The 19,626-nt window shown below is 41.1% G+C and overlaps 1 protein-coding gene across 1 annotated transcript; it reads left to right on the top strand.

Moving 5' to 3' along the window:
• The first annotated feature begins 6,654 nt into the window (after positions 1 to 6,654).
• PLAC9 (placenta associated 9) lies at positions 6,655 to 19,202 on the top strand. Its single transcript, XM_033065492.1, has 4 exons — positions 6,655 to 6,750; positions 16,323 to 16,420; positions 17,316 to 17,436; positions 18,566 to 19,202. Exons 1-4 carry the CDS (start codon positions 6,693 to 6,695, stop codon positions 18,574 to 18,576), a joined length of 288 nt encoding a protein of 95 aa, XP_032921383.1. The 5' UTR covers positions 6,655 to 6,692; the 3' UTR covers positions 18,577 to 19,202.
• The last annotated feature ends 424 nt before the right edge of the window (positions 19,203 to 19,626 follow it).

Below are 19,626 nucleotides of genomic sequence, written 5' to 3'. Positions count from 1 at the left end.
CCGAGCCCCGCTCGCCAAGGTCAGCTCGAACAGCCGGGCTGTGCCCGCTCCCAGGCTCTGCTGAGCCAAATCCCTGCCCCGCTCCTCGGCGCTAATTAAATCTGAACTCTGGCTGCAGGTCACGCCGGGCTGGGATCGGCTCACGGGGCTGTGCCCGGCCAGGAGCCGAGGAAGGAGCCCGGCTGGGGCACAGAGGAAGCGGCCCCGGGGTGGCCTGGTGGCCACAGGCGGTCACTGAGTGCCACCCGAGGGCCAGCACAGCCAGCCCGCTCCCCACCCTGCCGCGCTCCCCGCTGCTCCCACGCTCTCCTCCCGACAATCCCAACAAAGCTCTGCCATCCATCCCTCCCTGGCCCCACCACATCACTCTGTGCACCCTCTGTGCTATCATTTCTAAATTCAAACCATTGCCTTTTGCCCCATCAGCTTCTCCTCATTCACTTTTGTAATGATAAAGAGATTACTTCCAAATTATTTATAGCATCCTGATGATTCAATTGGCTCCTGTCCTCACCTTTGATGCTTCTTATTCCTCGAACACATGCAATGAGCCCTCCATTTCCCTTCGACGTTTTTATCCTCTAATCTTGTATTTCCTCCTTTCTCAGTGTTAATGAGAGGAGACGTGAAAAACTCATCCCTTCATTATTGTGTAGATGGCAAAAAGCAGTGTTCTAAAAGATAAAAACAGATAGCACCTAGAGAAATAAAAATTACAGAATGATGTAGGTTAATTTCTGCATTAAGACATAATATTTCTGTTATTCTTAGAGAGTTCCAGTGGTGGGTCTGAACTAAAGGACATTTGGGGCAGATAATCCAAAACATTTTACTGCATTTGGACAGAATAATGTAACAGATCTTTTAACTTACTCTGAGCCAACTGGTCTCTTATGGCAAGGAAGGATTTCCTAAAATCTGACATTGGAAACAGCATCCATGCTATCCCGATTTCCTACATGGATGCTGCTTCAGGTGATAATTCTTGCTCCTACTTTTTTCATCCCTAACACTAACTAAGCTGTGCATGCAGACACAGCAAACTAACAGCAAGTGTAGCCGTCATTAGGATCCCTCCTAAGGACATATGGAACCAATTGCACATTAATGAACTCATTAGAAAAAAATTGTAGAAAAGGGGTGGAGGACAATAGTTAAGTTCACATCTGTTTTCCAACAATTGGAGTTAATGTCCTGCCTCTAGAATTTGTGGAGCGTGCTAATCTGTTCATTTGTTCATATGCTCACAAGGTTTTTCATGCCTTGGATCAACTTTTAATAGAATTTTTTTCATGGGCCCTTCTCTTCCTTCTTATGGTCATATTATTTCCCTATGGCAACTACCACAAATTCTCCTATTAAGTAGTGGCATTATGAAAGTATTTAAGTTGTCTCTTAATGCAGTTTTTCAGCTGGAATTAAAGCAGTGAGAAGCCAGTACCATACAGTAATAACAAGCTGTACCATTGGGGAATCTTGTTGGACAGGATCCATCATGTGATTAACTACACAGGCAGCAGAATGAAAAAAAATTCATACACATTCTTGTTCACTCTCTGCCTGGAAACGTGTATTGGAAACATGTTTGAAGAAAAATTGCAGCTAAAAACATAAGGGATCTGTAATAACAAAGGAACTACTATTATCCTGCTACAGTATTGTATATTCACTCACACACGTATTTTAAAAGGAATTTTAACCAGGGATTTTTACTGGGTTGGCTTTAAAATTATACACATACTGTAAATTTTCAGAGAAATAGCAGTGGAGTGATTAGCTTGGCTTCTTTCTCTGGCACATCATTCTTCCCCTTGCAATTCTCCATGACCTCGTGGTAATTAAGAGAAAAGGAGACCATGCTGAGCAGCAAACAAAGATGGGATTTATTTCCAGCTGTTTCTCTGTTTTGTTAGGTATCTCCACTCACATGGCAAACATTACCTATATGCAAAGGCTCCACATACGTGGCTGATGCCTGCCCTGATGGAGAAAGGTCCCCAGCTGTTAAGTAACAGACCTTGGCTATACTGCTGTTGGTCATGACTCATGTTCAGCAAGGTGCTGCTCAACACATGGACAGCTTCTCAGATATTAGCAGGTCCTTCATGGAACAAAATTGTGGCTTCAGTTTCAAATAATTATCTCATTTAATTGGTGTGGTTTGCAATACCGATCTGCTAAGGACACTAGCTGAGTAATTCTAATTTGGGGATAATCAAGTACTTCCCCCATATTATTTTCCCTGAATATTATCCACCACAGACTCACAGATCTGTTTCCCATTTTTTATGTGATGCAAATGGGTGCATGTATACTTACAACAGCAATCCTTCTGCAACAGAAAATACAGCAAATATCAGATCACCATGCGTGCAGTACAAGACTGGGAGTCAAGAGTCTATTCCTGAATCACTGACTTCGCTGGGAATATAGTTAACCCAACTTCCTAAGGACAAAGGTTTCCTTTCACTAAAATGGGTGGGCACATGCATATCATATTTCATGGGACTCCTGAGGCATGGAAGGCTTCATAAAATGCCTGAAATGAAAGGACATAACAACAAGTTAAAAATACAAAACAAACAACATAATTCACTAATATTCCATGTGACCCACCTTTCCCCTCAGCTTTCTGATTCAGTTTCCTTGCGGATCATTGCTCAGGAAGCTGAGGCCACAGACTGAAAACAGCCTGGAGCCATGGGATGCTTACCTAATGCTGGCAAACAGAATCCAGCCTAGTGTGCTGGCACCAAGATGACACCAGAGAGTCAATTCCTGTAGCTGACTCACTGCTGGTTTAGGCGGAGCACAAAATGTATTGTTGTGAAGAAGGCTGGATCAGAGTTGTCTGCTCCATGACACACACACTCGTTAACTTCTCCAGGGAGGGCAGAGACAGGGCTGATCTTCATGGCTCTTCACACTATGAACCATGTGATATGGGTTTTTAACTGATTCAGAGATTATGCCTCTATGGCAATAGCAGGAGAACACGACACTTTTTGATGTCCCCTGCAAATCGAGATAATAAACAGGAGTACAAGTTGATACACAACACCCCAGAGAGGGGCTTGCACTGGCACAGAACGTGAAGGTGATCACTCATTCAAGACTGCAGCCCTAAGATCTGTAACTCCAGAGGCTGCCTCGTGAACACAGGCATGGAGGCTCCGTGGAGACTGCCAGAGATGGGTGCTGAGAATCACTACTGCCCAAAGCTTTAAATGCCAATGTCTGCGTCACTCTAATGAAACCACCTCTGCAAGAGGCCCTTCATCTGCTCACCAAACAGGAGTACTGCTGCAGAGCAAACTTCTGCTTCCCTGAGAAGCAGCCCAAAAGCTGCATGCCTGCTCTGCACAAATCAGCCTCTGCAGGTAATGAAATTCTGCTTCTGCATCTGTTCAACAGCTGCTCCAACCCAGCAGTCAGAAACCAAATGAATTAAGGGAGTGAAAGTAAGTGACCTCTTCCAAATGGAACATGTAACAAGTCTCAATTCCCACTAGGTGTTCAACAGTCTCCAGGTAGCAAGAACTTCTGGTCATGAGCAGCTGACAGAAGTTAAGCCTGTAATGAGAGCCTAAGGTACCTCCAGAGTCTCTAACAGAGACAAATCTTCTCTCGGGGCAGGTAGGCAGACTACACAAACCTTGTGCTGATTTCATCATCCACCAGTGTTAAATCCAGGGTGGTGATTATACTCCTTCATTTCCTTCTCTTCAGGGTAAGGCACTTTCCTTACCCTACAAGGATTGGTTTCCTATCATATTTTTGTCTCCTGAAGTAATCTCTACTTAATTTTCTCTGTGTTTCGCATAAAGTTCTGTTTTTCCCAAGAGTTTGCTCAGCTATATCCTTTGTCAGCCCATGCTGCAGGATTTCATGCCTAATGTGATTTTTTCACATGGCACATCTGTCTTCTGTCAACATATACCCTTTATTTAGTACATTTCTTCTCCCTATGCACCCTGTGGGATCACTGTGCAGTTATTTATTGCTTTTGCCAAGCATTCAACAAATCCAAAAAAGAGCTACAGGAAGACTGTACCAAAAACAAACAAAGAAGCACCTCCCAAAATAGACTTAATCCTTATGTTTGCTCTCCCTCTCACCAAACTGCCTGCTGGCATTAACTCATATCCCTGTTCACTGGTATGCTTTTTTTGGCTGCCAGTATCTTGGGAACATCTCAACAGCTGGATTTTGTGCAAACCTACATTCATATGATCTCATTGTGTTCTCATATATGGCCATTTCCAAGATGAATGTGCTAAAGAATGCTTTCTCTGATGGTAATCAGTTACTAGCTTCTCAGAACACAAATGTGTTTGCATCATATTGTTTCTTCTGCTCTCACATCTTCTGTCTTCTGAAAATCTGCTTTACAATTTAATGGGTATTGTCACATCCCCAGATTTTTTGTACTTTAGTCGCCAGATTTCTTACCCTGCAGCTTCCTTCTGAGTATTTATAAATTCCAAAAGCCATCTGAGGTAATTAACCAAGATGACCAAAAATCTCAGGACAGGTAGTCCTACTAAAAAGCAGAATCCCACTTGGCAGAAATATTCCTTCTGGCTGCATTTCCCTGCAGTGGAAAAAACTGCTCTCTGATTACAGAAACAACCCCTGGAGGATAATACTAGAGAAAACCCACACTATTTTGTTTAGTTCTCCATGGCTATCAGACCAGCACCTCACTATAGTCAAACATAACACAGTATGCAAAAATATGCAGCAAGTGCCTTGGAGGGACTGAACTGTTCCAGGAGCCTGAGAGCAGCTCAGGAGGAACCTCAAGGAAATGTGCTGTAAAGGGGGTGAGTGGCCTCAGCAAAGGTGGTCTGGAATGGAAATTGCCATATTTTTTACAGAGTGCTGAAGGGAAAACTGTTCCAATGACTGTTCATTATTTTTTAGTGGGTGGCATAGAGGATGGCAGAGAGAGCTTGCAGAAATCCTCCAAGACAGGCTCCCTTTGCAATACAGAGAATGCATTGGGTGATTCTGCTCAAAAAAAGGACAGAGGCAAAGGAAAAACACATTCAGAAAACAGCAGCCAACTATTCATAAATATTCTTCTGCTGCTCCCCAGTCCCCTCTCTCCAAAGCACAGTACACAGATAGTGTCTCACTTCAAAAATCACAGCCTACCACATCAGCATCTCATACTGAAACACAGGGTAAAACTGGGGGTACACTCACTGTTACCTTTTGCAGTATCCCTCTCAGGACCTGTTAATAAGAAACTATAGATTTATGTAAGTTTCCAGCAGGCATAATCAAATTTATTCTCAAAACAAGAATTCTTAAGAATTGCAGTAACTTACATAGTGATTCAAGCCAAAATGCTCAGAAAAACACTGCCACTCCAATTTTCATAGCTAATTTAATTTTTTATTTCATAAAAATGTTAACTTATGCAAACCAACCCTGAGGGCTTAATAAACACTGAGGTTGTTCTATGCCTCATCAAAGATAGCAGCTAAATTGCAGCCACAGGATCTCTGTTACTGAGGCTATTTTACTTTGCAACTGAGCTTGCAACCTAACTTGTTATGGAAGTCACTGAGGATGACTATACTTTGAACTCTAAGATAGCATCTCTACAGAATCATTTTCAGATATTCAAATAACTTGATTTTTTGACTGCTAGGAGGGTGATAAAGACCAAGGAAATCTGTTCTTGTTTGCAGGGGTTAATTTTCAATGGTTAAAACACTGTCTATGCTGAACAATGGACTTCAGGATTAAGTAGGATGCCTTACTGGCCTCATCTTTTCTTGCAATAGTTTGAAAAAAGATAACTCAAATGAGTATGAGGCACAATACCAGGAAGGAGATATATTAAGTATATGTTAAGGAGATATATTAAGTATTTTAACACCAGCCTGGAGGGGTCACAGACTGATGCTTATCCACTCAACACCCAGGAGCCTGCAGGACAAAAAATGTTCGACCAAGATCCTGCTAAAAATCACACAGGTTGCCAGGCTACCATGAGTGGTGCTATTTTTGCATGTGGTGTTACCAAGCCCAACCAATTTTAAAACCCTGCCAAAACTGAGAAGAGCTCAGATGGCTCCTCAGAGATCCTATGATGCTGTCCAAACACAAAACACCACAGAGTTGTCACTTCCCACAAGACTGTCACACATTGCACTGCCCAAGGAAGATGTTTCTGCACTCTTCAAAAAGAGAATATAATGATAAAAGCCCTATAAGCTCACAAGATCTAAAGACACTGTGTTTTCCAATGCTCCTGCTTTGCCTGCCCCAGATGAAATTCTAAAGGGAAAGAACCATCCAGCACCCCTTCCTCCTCCCTTCTCCCTTCGTTCCTTGCCCCACTTGCTGTATTTACAGGATCCAAAGCTTTTCATTGCATTCCATTGCAATCTGTGCAAATAAATACAAGTGTAAAAAAACCCAACTTTGGGGAGCCTGGGCCACTGGAGCCTGGATAGCAGGGCTGTGCATGGAGCTGGAAGGGTGTTTTTTAAAAGGAGGGAAGCAGAAGAGAACAGCTTAAGAATCTTGGCTCAGGCTGGGCATATTTCCGCCTAACTCTGGCTAAAGCTCAGCACTCAGGGCTGGACGAGGAGTCGATAGGAAGCCGGGGAGGGAGGGAGGGAGGCTGCAGGGCTCTCCAGCACAACCAGGCACAGCCCGGGCAGGCTGAGACCATGCTTTTCCTCTGGGCACTGGCATTTGTTCTAGTCCTGCAGGAGCAAGATCCTTTAGGTGAGTGACTGAATTTGCAAATCTTAGTATGGTCAAAGCCTTTGCATGGGGTGGGAGGGGGAGGAAAATAATTGCTTAATTTCTCTATGGGTTTTGTGTGAAGGTGACACAGGTATGCAGCAAAGTTCTGTGGGCATATTGATTTTAAGAGGTAAAACTCCATTTTTGTGACATGAAAATTTGTCCTGTAGGCATATTGCTTTGGTAGAGATTTTTACTTCTTACAGGAGATAGTACCAATCTACCTTCAGAAATTTAGAACCACATTGAGGTGCTGCAGACATTGCTTTGAATTTCCATAATTACTGTTCTGGCAGCCATATTTATATTCACACTAATCCACTTGGAAATGAGACTGTAGTTCAAGGTGATTAGAGAAAGAGTCTCCTTTATTCAAAGCCTTCTTTTAAAATTTCCTGGTAACAGCATCACAGTTTTATTTCTTCTGCTTTGGATTGCTTATTCCTGAGATTTTGAGGTACATAATGACTTCTCCAAAAACCTTGGGAGAACAAAGTATAAACAGAACATCTGATAAGCCTGCATCTGAATTCTGCTTTCATTAACAAGAGATTAGCACTGAATAACGTGTAATCACATTGTGGTGTGACTGAAATCTATTCAGTTTGGCTAGTTCAAGGGTTTACAGTCCCTGTGTAACCACAGTCCTGGCTTCCCAGCCTGTTTGCACTACATCTTTCCTGCTAGCTGAGGCTCAGCTTTATTTTCCCTCTGGTCCTACTTGCCTGACAACACAATAGTTGTATTTCATGGCAGGGTAGTAAGATCTATCACATCCAAAACATTTCCTGACAAACTGTTAGTCCCTTCTGCCCCCACGTTCTAGTCACTCTTCCTTGCCCTGACTCCCTCCTACTTAACTGGCTTTGTGATGTTTGTCTCAGTGATGAACTGAAATAGCAATGCAACAGCAAGAACACTCTAACTCCACAAGAATTCAATATCCTATTGTGAGTTTTGCAAGCTTCACCAAAATAAATGTAAAAATTTAAAAAGTTTTAAAAGGCTTTGTCTATTCCCTTAAAAGTATGGTTTTAACCTCAAACCATTCTCAAACTGAGATAAAATCCAGTTAATTAGAACAGCACTTCAGTAATAATTGCAGTGGAGACTAGCACCCAGTATCATGCCAGGTGGCAGCTACTCAGTCAGCAAACCATGGTGTACATCATGCAAAATGAGAAATTTTGTGTCTCTCATGGCCAGGGGAGCACCCTGCCTGACTGAAGGCTTAAAAAAGCCACCCCCACTTTCCCTCTGCTACCCTTGAGTTGGGGAACAACCCCCATCGTAACTCCTATGGGTTCCTCTTAAAAGTTATTCAGCCAAACTAGAATTTACGCTTTAATTCAACCATTAATATAAACAACCTCATATTCAAAGAGCTCAGCCTCCAAATCATTCAGGAGGAGAGGCTGGCACAGTTTATAGTGCTGGGTTAATTTGTGAGGAGCTGCCCAAACTCAGCGCTCAGCGTAGCCTGGAGCACAATAGCTGCCCCATTTAAACGTGTTTCCATTCTGACAAAAACATCCAGGCAAATCGTTCCGAGGGGTGTGGCACCCCAACAGCAATGATTTTGCTCCGTGTTTAGTGTGGCAGAGAGCTGACCCGGAGCTCTTGGGTAAACAAGCACCTGGCAGGTTGGCTGCTCCTGCGACATGGGACACACCAAACACCAGCGCTCCACCAGGGACAGCTTCCACTGCAGGTCCTGCTGCTCCACACTGGCCTGATCTGCTTCTAAACAGCAGAGATCTCATTCGGTTTTAATTGCAAGTTAAGTATACCAAGTGTATGAATGTTTTTTCTTCATTCACCTAACGTTTTTTTGAATTCTCAAGATCTTTTGAATCCTCTGATTCAAAGATGGGAAGTTCTATAAGCTAGACCATTATCTAGAAACTGGGGGAAAAAATCCTTTCAGGACAGCCAGATTCTGTCCCAAATTGACCATTTGCATTATCACAGGGGACGTTTCTTTTCTCTAGGAGATTAAACCACTGCATCGTAGAATTAAAGCTACAGTAAAAATTCATTATAGATATCCTATTTCAGACCACACCTGGACTCATATTTCTCAACTAACAAATTAATAATGGTCTAATAATGTTATAGGTATTTTCTGTCCTTATAGAAACCTATCAGCATTATTGTCTCCCATGCAAGGATTACAGTCTTTGCAGAACCCACCTCAGAGCTCTAACAAGGAAGGAGAAATAAAGTTTGTGACAACAAAGTGTACCCTGAAATAACTGTGTTCTTTAAGATTGTGAGGCATCTGGAGATCAGGGTTCAGGACAGAAGTGAGTCTTTCATAAAGATACTTTGTTTATCTCTAAAGCCCTATGTTTTCTTATGTTTAGCTAAAAGAAATTTAAGTTCTGTGGGCTTTGTAACTCCCAAATGTAAAACAAAAGTTAGTATCAAATTCCCCCCCAAAATCAGGAATTTAGAAATATAGGACTCTTGTCATTCATCTGCAGCATGTGGCTCTATTCATAAATGCAGCTGATCTGCTCTGGTTGAAGCAGATTAAAGTGCTGGGCCTGAATGTCAGGCTCTCTACTGTGTATGTATGTATGTATGTATGTGTGTGTATGTACGTATCTCCCCTTCTCTCACTATTCTACTTCCTGAGTTGTTGCAGAATGCATGAACTGTCTGCCAAGAGAAAATATATCTTCAAGCAAGTTCTTAGATTTGCTTAGATATTAGAATTATTTCATTGTACTTTTTTCTTTCTACTGCCATGACTTAGACATATGAAAACTACACAATCACAGAGCTGACTAATAAGTCAGACTCACCTCACCTACTCCCCATGACCATAGTTTGTATTACTAAACACAGACCAAAAGCCATGTCCTCAGAAAATTGAGAAACTCTGTCCCCTGATACCAGAGGTTATCCTCAAATTGATGGTGGGGCCCATTATTTATCTCACATCCTCCACTTTCAAGCCAGCCTTAAGCTCACTAATTCTGCACAACTTGGATTCTTTATGTGTGCTAAGACACAGTTCCTCTTATTCCTAAAAGTTCTTCCCCTTCTCTACACAAGTATGTCCTATACAGCTTCTAGCTATAATCCTCCTAACACTTAGCCTTAGTTTCCATAACAAAGATATATTCCCACATAAATAAATACATAATAAAGGCAAACTTTTCTGCAGCCCAGAGCATCATTGTAAGATACAGCATGAATTAGAGTAACGTACCTGCTGATTATGTAGCTCGTGTCTCTTACCAGTCCAATTCCCTGTAATCATTTTCCATTGCAGCAGCAAGTGCAAGAGGATATTCTCTGGCTGCTTGCTCAGAAGACCAGCATGCTGAAAACATGCTCCAAGCCAACAGTTCCCTCACAGGAACATTTAATTGCTATCCTTCTTCCTTTGAATGAAAATACACAAAACTTAAGTGCTTCATACAATCACAGATATGGTCAAATAGCAGAAAAAGGAAAGTAGTTTTTCAAGTAACAGTTTTGCTTCTGCCACATAGGCATGGCAGGGACCCAGACTTTTCTGTGCCCTAAAAAAAGCCACCCACTGTAAGCAAAAACTATCCCTGGCCTTGTGCATTCCCTCTCAGTCTCCACTGCTGAGTAAGTGAGAGGTGGATCCCCTTATGAAATGAGAATCACAACAGTACAAGCTGCCTGTAAATGAGATAGTTTTACACAGAAATATGTGCTATCTAGTCAGGAACAACTGCTATGAAGTCCCATTTCTGGTTTGCACATTTCACAAGCACGAGTGATGTCTGGTGCACCAGAACACACCGTGACCCAAGGTCCCACACACAGGTGGATGGGACAGACCAGGCTGAGATATGAGAACTCAGGCTGGTACCTGACCCACCTTCATCAATGCAATCCCCAACCCATGAGATTCCCCCTTTGCTCCTTCTCTTTCGGGTAAAAAAAACCAAAAACAAGTATAATCTTAACTGATGTAGGATAGTAATATTAATGACAGTATATTCTATACCTTGATAAAGAGAGTATAAGCCAGATCTGCAATTTTGGAACTTGACTTTCTGATACGGTTACTTCGCTTCTAAAATTAGTAAGACCACAAATTTCATGGAAGAAACTTACTTCAGGATGTCTGCCTTATCAGAGGATCATAAATCTTGGATACCAGAAAAATCCCTTGGATTTTGTATCATGTTTTAAACCTTTCCAAGACTTGATGTTTAGACAGCAGTTGAAGTATTACAGATTAATCCCTAATCAGGCATCAAAAACTTTCTATGTACCTTCTCGAATTTAAAAACAAAATAACACCCCCCCCACAAAAAAAAAGGAAAACCAAAAAGCCCCACCCAATCTTTCCACAACTCCTAAATTTCAGATCTTCCCATACTGTCAGTTTACAGTTTAATATATAATGCCTGCTTTCCATTTCTCACTTTGGAGAGATCATATTTACCCTGTATGAAATTTGCTTTGCTCTGATATAAAAGCTAGAGCCTACTAAAGGTATGTGTACATTTAAATATTCACATGCATATGTGTATATCTACATGTATATATATATATTTGCATGTAAATATATGCAAGCCCATGCAGTTGCCTCCAGTGGGAAGTATATGGCAGTGTGTATGTTGCTAAGGAATTCTATATATTTATTACAATTCCTGCAGTCTTTATTGCAATCACTAAAGGTAAGAATTCCCTTATCATTAAGAAAATAGAGATTAAAGTCTAAAAATAGGTACAGAGGTGTCTAAATCACAGCTAAGCATTAGTGTTGTATGGATTACAGCCAGAAAGATGCTGTACATACAGTGCTAAGAACTTGAAGGGAATCTGTGCCCTAAAAAGCATTTTCAATACAACACTTGCTATCCAAATCAATTATTTTTGATATCCTAACAATAAAATTTGATATGGCTTGATATATCACAGCTTAAAATTAATTTGGGCGTAATAGTTATAATGAAACTGGTAGTGGCACAGAAAGTTAATTCAGTACTTCCATACCCAAGGATGTCAGTGTAATTTATTAAGAGCTGACCTTACTGGAAACTAACTTTGATGCCTGGAAGAACAGCACCCAAAATTAAATATTACTAAAAGTTTTAGCTTAACATAGTCTATGGTCTGAAGGCAATAGTACTGTTAGTTATTAGTATCAGCTCAGGTTCAAAGCAATTGAATCTTTCCTGAATTCAGCTGCAAGTTATCTTCTCCAATCACTTTTGAAAACCATGTGATTTCTTGAGCTAACATTTCAAAGTTACATGCAAATTTCAAAGTGGAATCCAGACTTATATTTAGAGAAAAAACAATTTAAGCAAGGATGAGAAAATCCATTCAGAAGTCTCTTGCATTCCTCCCAAACTGGTTAGTGGATTCATCATTTGAACTTCATTAACTTTTTCCTATTGGAACATGAATCATTACTACTGGCATTCCTTTTCTCACCAAAGGCAATCTGGCCACCTTATGCTATATGCTCCAGGAATAAAATGTATCATAAAATGGTACTACTCTCATAAACCTAAGGCAGTGCAAACAAAAACACACAAAACAGCATGTTTTCTTGAAGAGTTAGACATGTTCTCTTTTATTCCTCTTGCTCTATCATATGTTTTCAGATCTCCTCATTTGCCATCCAGCTCCTGTTTCTATCTCCCTTGTCTTTCACTTGGCTTGTGGCCTGCTTTGTTTTACCCCTCCCGCCCTACTGAGCACAAACAAGAACTTGCAGTCAACTTTCAAAATCACACTGATCACCCAATGAGGCAAAATAATTTTACAAATTTTAAGACCAATGGGGAACCCTGTGGTCACTCACCTGACCTTCTCTGTAATGCAGACCAAAGAACCCAACCCAGCAATTTCTAGATCAAGCCTGTAACTTCATTTGGACCAGCAATGTGTCATTAGGAAGGATACTTTAAAAGACCTACTGGATCTGTGTGGTAACATACTTCAGTTCTGGCAGTCCTGGTAACCACAGAAAAGGACAGCAGAGAGGCTTAGGTTTATTCTGATGCTTACCATTAGCAACTGCTTGCATGATCAAAATGAGCCATTTAACAGCACCTGGATAGAAAGAATTGTGACAGTCCTAGAAGGGAACTTCGTCAGGGAGCACAGAGAAGCAACATCTTGTGGGTTGGGGGAATATATCAAATGTATAGGAGGGAGAAGAGCTTAACTGAGGGATATTCTTAATCTAAGGCCTCTGCTCTTAACCTGTTTAGTAAGGCTGTTTTGACTCTTACTTCATTGCTCTTTCTCTCCCTCACTATAAGATTAAGTTTTGTACAGTCAGGCTGACCATGACAGATAGATCTTACTCTTCATCGTGCTACTTCTTTCAAACTTTAAGCATGTTCTTCTACTAAACAGATCCTGATTAACAACCAGTTCAGAGATGCTCCATTTCCCTGCAGGTGTCTGACTGCATCACAGCCCAGGGTGGTAAGAACTACCCAGATTTATGGGCACCATCAATGCAGCACAGAGAACTTAACCAGAGGAAAAAAGGCATGAGTTGTTTTCTTATCTTGAACATGAGAGTTTTGGTTCTTGATGGAAAATACCCACCCTATATATCAAAAAGAATGGATTTCAAGAATTTAACTAAACATCTCACAAGAAACATCAGGTGGAAATTTGCAGAGGGACATTAACTGAAAGGTAATGTTCTCTCTGCCATACTGAAATGTTACAAGTGTGTGCATGAAATAATCTATTAAGTTTCAAATGAGAGATTTAAGACATTGAAATATGCCTCCTACACACTTGCCTAAGCTGTCAGAAGTTGCAAACACCCACATATTTTAAATATGTAATTTGTATGGCATACAAAGAACACATCACTTGTAAAAGTGATTAGCTTCAAAACTTACTACCAAAGTTGTCTGTATTTATGCGTGTGCTTTGAAACACAGACAAATAAAAATTTCAATTTACATGTACAAAATGTTTCTTCAGTAATTTCAGGAAGTAAATACCTGGAAGTATCCTAAAAGGTCATTAGTCTTTTGCTTACACGTTTTGCAGCCTTCCCCTCTTCACTTCCTTTACATGGTGACTGTTATTATTATATGAAGTAGAGATGCTGCTGGAGTAAGGTCAGTGCCAAAGGCAGATGCGTCCCTTTCTTTCACCAGTTGCAGTAGAGAAGGGCAGTGCTCATAAGTAACATTCCATGTGCTCTCTTTGAGCACATGGAAATTACTGCTTTGGCTGAAGTGCCTGACCATAGTGACCCAGGTATGTGCCATATTTACAAGGGACCGGATGTGTCCTGTGAACAGCTCATCTGTGGCATTGAAGAGCTAAAGAATAACAATGAGTGTTTTGGGCAGCCAAAGCCTCAAGCCAGGACTCAAAGAAAAGAAATCTACACTGAAAAACACTGGCTGCCCATCCAGCAGCAGCTGAAATAGCCTGTTCTGGCATGATGGTGAAGGGGCAATCACAAGAGCCTGAGCAGTTCTGTTCTGGTGTGAAAGTCACTAACAAGGCATGGACACACAGATCCTGAGAGGGTTTCTCCTAGCTCAGCCCTCTCATAGCTCCATACTACAACTAGACATGCTACTAACCCCTAGCCTTGCTAACATCACCTGTCAGGTGCTTCCTGAGACACTTGGGCTTGGCCTGTTTGTCAACTTTTTTAGGCACTGCATTAATTCTGTAGTTCTGAGTGATATCTAGCCCTGTTGAACTAGAACAAGAAATGTTGTCCTCCTTCAGTACACCTATTACAGCTGACAATGCAGGAATGTGTCTTGAGTGGTGGAAAGCTGTCTCCCTCCATGTCAGGAAAGGAACCCACCACCCCAAGGAACCAAGAGCTACTGAGTCCTGCGTCTCATAGCAACCCCTTTTCCTCATTCTCTAGATGCACACAAAGCTGTGCAATGCTTTGCTAAGCTCACAGTAAGATGCAACAACCTTACATTGGCTGTACATACCTATCATAGTATGTATACACATGCTTTGAACAAAGGTCAGTCATCCATCATATCTAACCTCCCCACCTATGAACACCTGCCTAGAGAATCACCCAGCACAACCTCAGTATCTCCACACTGTTCCAGTCATGGTGGAAAAAAACATGTAAAGAAGCAAAAATTTTGAGAAATAGCATGGTTCATTTGACCACTAAGACAGGAACAGCATCATAAACCACCACCACTAGCAGCAAAGAGGAAAAAAAAGAGCAACTGCAAAGCAGCTGGTGTTGAAATACCTGCTGTATTTCAGCACTCTTCTGTACATGGGCAGACGAGGTCTTTGGGATTCTGTCCTAACAGCACCACCTTCTGGTGACTGCACTAAAAAAAACCCCAAACAAATCTGCCACATCGATTTCTAAATAATGCCCAGTAATCAGGTCACATTGTAATCCCTCCTCCTCTCCGTTCTCCACCCTCCAATTCCAAGGATGGCGTTCCAACTCAGAGAACATCTCTCACCCCCACAAAATGCAGCGATCCTTACTGACATGTGTTTGCCATCACCTGACACCTACACTCCAGAATCTTGGCACAGGCTTGAGAGGAAGCACTGCAGCAGTTCCAAACCACTGCTCTGGCACAGCAGTACTGAAGACAGAATTAGCTACTGCTCATCTGTCTTACTGTTCATTATAACACAAGCTCTTTTGTCTTTGTTACAATCAAACAATGACAGAATGAGTAACTGCTGTTTCCTCATTATCATAGCTGCTTCAAGCATCAAACAAGAGCAAAACCTAACTTTACATGCAAGAAGATACATTATCACTTTAGCACAGTTTAAAATATTTTACTACAATCCTCTGTACACATGTGAAAGTTTCAATGTTACTGAATGCTGCACAGATATTGTGAAAAGCAAATAGGCTCCACTAAAGCATGGCCACCAGCAGCTACTGACCTTTCATGGTGCACAGCCAGCAGAATGAAAAGTTCAAAGAGCAGGAGCTCGTGTGTACTGAGAGGTAAACACAGATAACCGACAGAGATATGTGACTTTGTGTATAGCACCATATCAGAGTCAGCAAATGTACATGCTTTTATTGTTTCCCTTCCCATTGCAAAGTCAGATTGTCAGGGACAACTCTCTGGCACAGAGGAATCATCATCCATCATCGGCATCCATTTGGAAAGTGGTCAAGCTTAGCTACTCTTCAAAGCTTTACCGCACCAGCTGCTTCTGAAGAAAGTCTACAAGGAACTGTTGTGTAAAGCAGATCTTCCCAACAGTTAGGTTTTATACTTAAGAGAGACAGAGTTACAGCCTATAAACTTAACCTACACATGTAGGACAAAAATAGATTATGTAAAACAAGCACACATATAAAACAAAACAAACACCCATGGCAAGAGAAAATGCCTTGTTCCAACCAACACGATGTGTGCAGGCAAGGAAACCTTGAAAGCACTGGGGCATGGCTGTAGTTACTGGAAAAGAAGTTCAATTCCTACATTTGGTTCATAAACAATGCTGTGTAGCATACAAAATACTACTTCAGAAACCAGAAAGGCAAGGACTGCTATTAACCCTCTGCTAATTAACTGTGTCTGTATTTGCAGCTGCTGCAGATCCTGTCAGTGTGACACCTGGAAGTTTGGAAGGAGAGAGCTGGTGTAATGAACATATGCTCCATGAACGCTTAGATATCATTGAAGAGGTAAGAGGGATTGTGCTGGCTCCTGAACCTTACCAGACTCCTGCCCTATCCTTTTTACCAAAGAAAAGGGATGTCTCTAGACAGTGCCCCTTCTTGACTTTTGGTTTATATGTAATGGTTTATAACTATACATAAAGCCATTATCACAAGAAATACATAATTTGATGAATTCCAAAAAACTTATTAGCAATTTACTATATATCAGCCTTTTCTAGAATGCTTATAAATGTGCCTTTAATCTAAAAATCTCAGAATCAGTATTTGTAAAGTTTCACATTGGCTTATGGGTAGATGTGAGTTCTGCATGTGACTCCAAGACTGACAGAGTAGTTTCCTCTCACCTTGGCTGACACTTAAGAGCTAAAAGAGCTCTCTGACTGGGATTCTAGGAAAGGTAGTTCTTCCCCCTGCTGTCTTAAGCACTCACAAGGTATCTGCTAACTATTCTCAGCTGGATAGTTCTCAGACTCCAGGCTCTGGTTCTCAAATGGCAACATTACCTCTCTTCTGCTCCAGTCTTAGCCCTCTTCTTTCCACCCCATCAGCTCCTCTCATCATCCATACAGATTATTTTATTGCATGTAATAAATTGCATTTCTCTCAAAAATGAGAAAGAATTAAAAACAAACTAATGCAAAGCTCCAAGAAGTCAATTTCCTCTGTATACAGGGTGCTGTAATGTAATTCTTGCTAAACCAAGTGCTAACGCTTGGTGCCACTAGAGGCCAGCAGAACACAAGAAATGTTTAAACCTGCAATGCGCAATAGGGACTAAATAAGCTGCTGGCATTACAGAACATGAGGTTTGCATTTCCGCAAACACATCTGGTGCAATTCCTTCCACTTGACCCTTTAACTACCTCTTTTCTCCATTTGTCTTCCTTGTCTCCATTAGAAGGTAATAAAAACAGTGGAGCACCTAGAATCAGAAGTCAAATCACTCCTGAACATCATCAGTGAGACAACACTGAATATCCCCACTGTTCCAGGAACTCCACTTACAGACATTTTTGATGGTGAGTATCTGGTCAGGTATAACCTAAGTTGAAAAAAAGGGTTACACATGTTATTATTAAATATCCCATATTTTCTCACTCAAGATGTGAACTAATTCCTCCATTCATGTCAGGGTAGGTACGGCCTCAGAACTAGGGCCCTTGGAATCCCAACTCTGGGTCCAGTTTGGAAAAATCAGATTTCAACAACCACTAAAGAGAGGGCTGGAAGAAAATGAAGCAACTCACCTTAGAAAGGTGGGACAGATGAAGTTATCTCAAGGCTCCTTTTGGATTTAAGATCCTGTGATTCTTTAGCTTCATGAGTGACGAAATAAGGGAGGGCAACAAAATTTTTTAAAAATTGGAGGTATTGCCACTTTGACATCCTAAATCCAACTTTGACAAGTAAGCCCCTAACACAAAACATGCTCCTGGATAAACGTTTTTGCAATAAATGAAACCACAACAGAAATTAGTTGGATGAGACCATCTATTCTACTCACTTTCCTATAATGCTCTATGCTCTTCATCCTCTGCCTAAATATCAATAGTGCATTTAACAAGGTGAGACACTCTTGGTGGAAAATAAACCACTTGTGGCCAGATATAACATCCACAGACATGTTTATGAAGTCAGTTTTGTCACTGCTGGGCTATTTGTTCATTTAAGGCAGCTATACCTGGGCACACTATAGTGCACTTGCATGACGGAAGTTGGCTTTAAGTAGAGTTTATGCTGATTTTTGCTTCTTCTAGTTGGTTGCATGGATCTGGTCACCAGGACCGATAATGTCCTCACCAACTTTGTTATCCATTGAAGTTTACAGTTTTCTGTGAGGGGTGGTTAACAATTAAGTTACTCCCCTGCAATGGAAGGGGGTAGTCCAGTAAAGCATTGCAGTGAATTTAAAACACAAATCAGCACATTTGCAGCAAATCTGTAGCAAGCACTGCTCAGATGAATCTTGTAAGAACTGCCAAATCACTCAAGAATTACAGACTAGACATTCCTTTTATGATTTTGTGAATCAAAGTGACAATTCCCCACTTTAGAATAGCAAGATTCATGTTTTAAACAAGATTTATCCAAAAAGATTGATCCTGATCTCAGAACCAAAAATAATTACATCAGTTCTTCTCTCTACAGATACCAGCTGAGCACTGTGAAGACAGAAGACAGCTGAATGTAATGGTGTGGTTGTCATAAACAGTTGCACTTCTGATCATTTAATAAAGCTTATGTTTCCAGAATTTGTGCAGGGTGAACAATCTTCAGCTGTAGTTTGTCTTCTGCGTTGCTGTGCTTCATAATAAAAAGGTACTTGCTTTCAGACACTGGTTCAAACTTTGCATTCTAAATCTTTCAGGAGTCTTACTTTATCAAAGTTGCCTTTCAAATGCAACACTGTCAGTAAGAAAACAAGATCAGGTGATATTCGTGACTAAAGCACAGCTAACAAACTTCCCTTAAATTCAAAAGCTTCCTCCTTCCCCTGCAAAGAAGTAAACTCTTGCCATTTGTTTCAGCCAACAAAGATAAAGTTCAGCTGCAAATTCCTCTCAAGACATGCTCAGGTTGTCTGACAGAAGCGAGTGTATGGTCTGCCTTTAGACACAGGACACACTCCTGCCATTGACCAAAATGGGAGTCCTGTCAGCAAGCCCCAGTCAGAATCCACCATTTGGACACACAGCTACCATATTCTGTAATCTTTACACTGCCCTCCCTTGCCATGGTGACAAATGCAATCCAGAATTAAATCCAGGTCATTGACTTTTTCTTTCAAGACAAATGGCAATACAACTTCTAGGAAAAAGGACCTGCTTGACCCTTACACAATAGAGGAGCACACTTAAATGTGTGAAGTAAGGGGAGTTTGCACACTCTTGATTAATGAGCAATCTATTTTCACTGACCTAGTTGGAAAACCTTTTCCCCACTTTGTACTTTTTACATTTATGCATTTTTATTTTGAGAACGGCAAACAGAAGAGATGTCATCCATGCCAGCAGGGAATAAAAGTTCAGAGTTCTGAGAGTAAGAGAAATTATAACATGCAAAATGAAAATACTGAGCAATAACTACAGATTACATGTAACATGTACAGACAATTGCTCATCAACAGCACACAACTCCCACTTACCAAAACAACAAATTCTGAATAATCTTGTGGAAGAGAACTTTTCTGGAAAAACTAAGTTACATAA

This window comes from Catharus ustulatus, chromosome 8 (genome assembly GCF_009819885.2).
Source record: "Catharus ustulatus isolate bCatUst1 chromosome 8, bCatUst1.pri.v2, whole genome shotgun sequence".
Lineage (NCBI taxonomy): Eukaryota > Metazoa > Chordata > Aves > Passeriformes > Turdidae > Catharus > Catharus ustulatus.
The sequence above is the reverse complement of the archived record's forward strand: the minus strand, read 5'-3'. Positions and strand labels throughout refer to the sequence as shown.

What these genes read in the sequence shown, in the direction of transcription:
- PLAC9 (XM_033065492.1), top strand. Translation starts at nt 6,693, where the DNA reads ATGCTTTTCCTCTGGGCACTGGCATTTGTTCTAGTCCTGCAGGAGCAA. An exon ending in GCAGGAGCAAGATCCTTTAG is followed by an intron (nt 6,751 to 16,322) that starts GTGAGTGACTGA and finishes CTGTATTTGCAG; the next exon opens with CTGCTGCAGATCCTGTCAGT. An exon ending in GCTTAGATATCATTGAAGAG is followed by an intron (nt 16,421 to 17,315) that starts GTAAGAGGGATT and finishes TGTCTCCATTAG; the next exon opens with AAGGTAATAAAAACAGTGGA.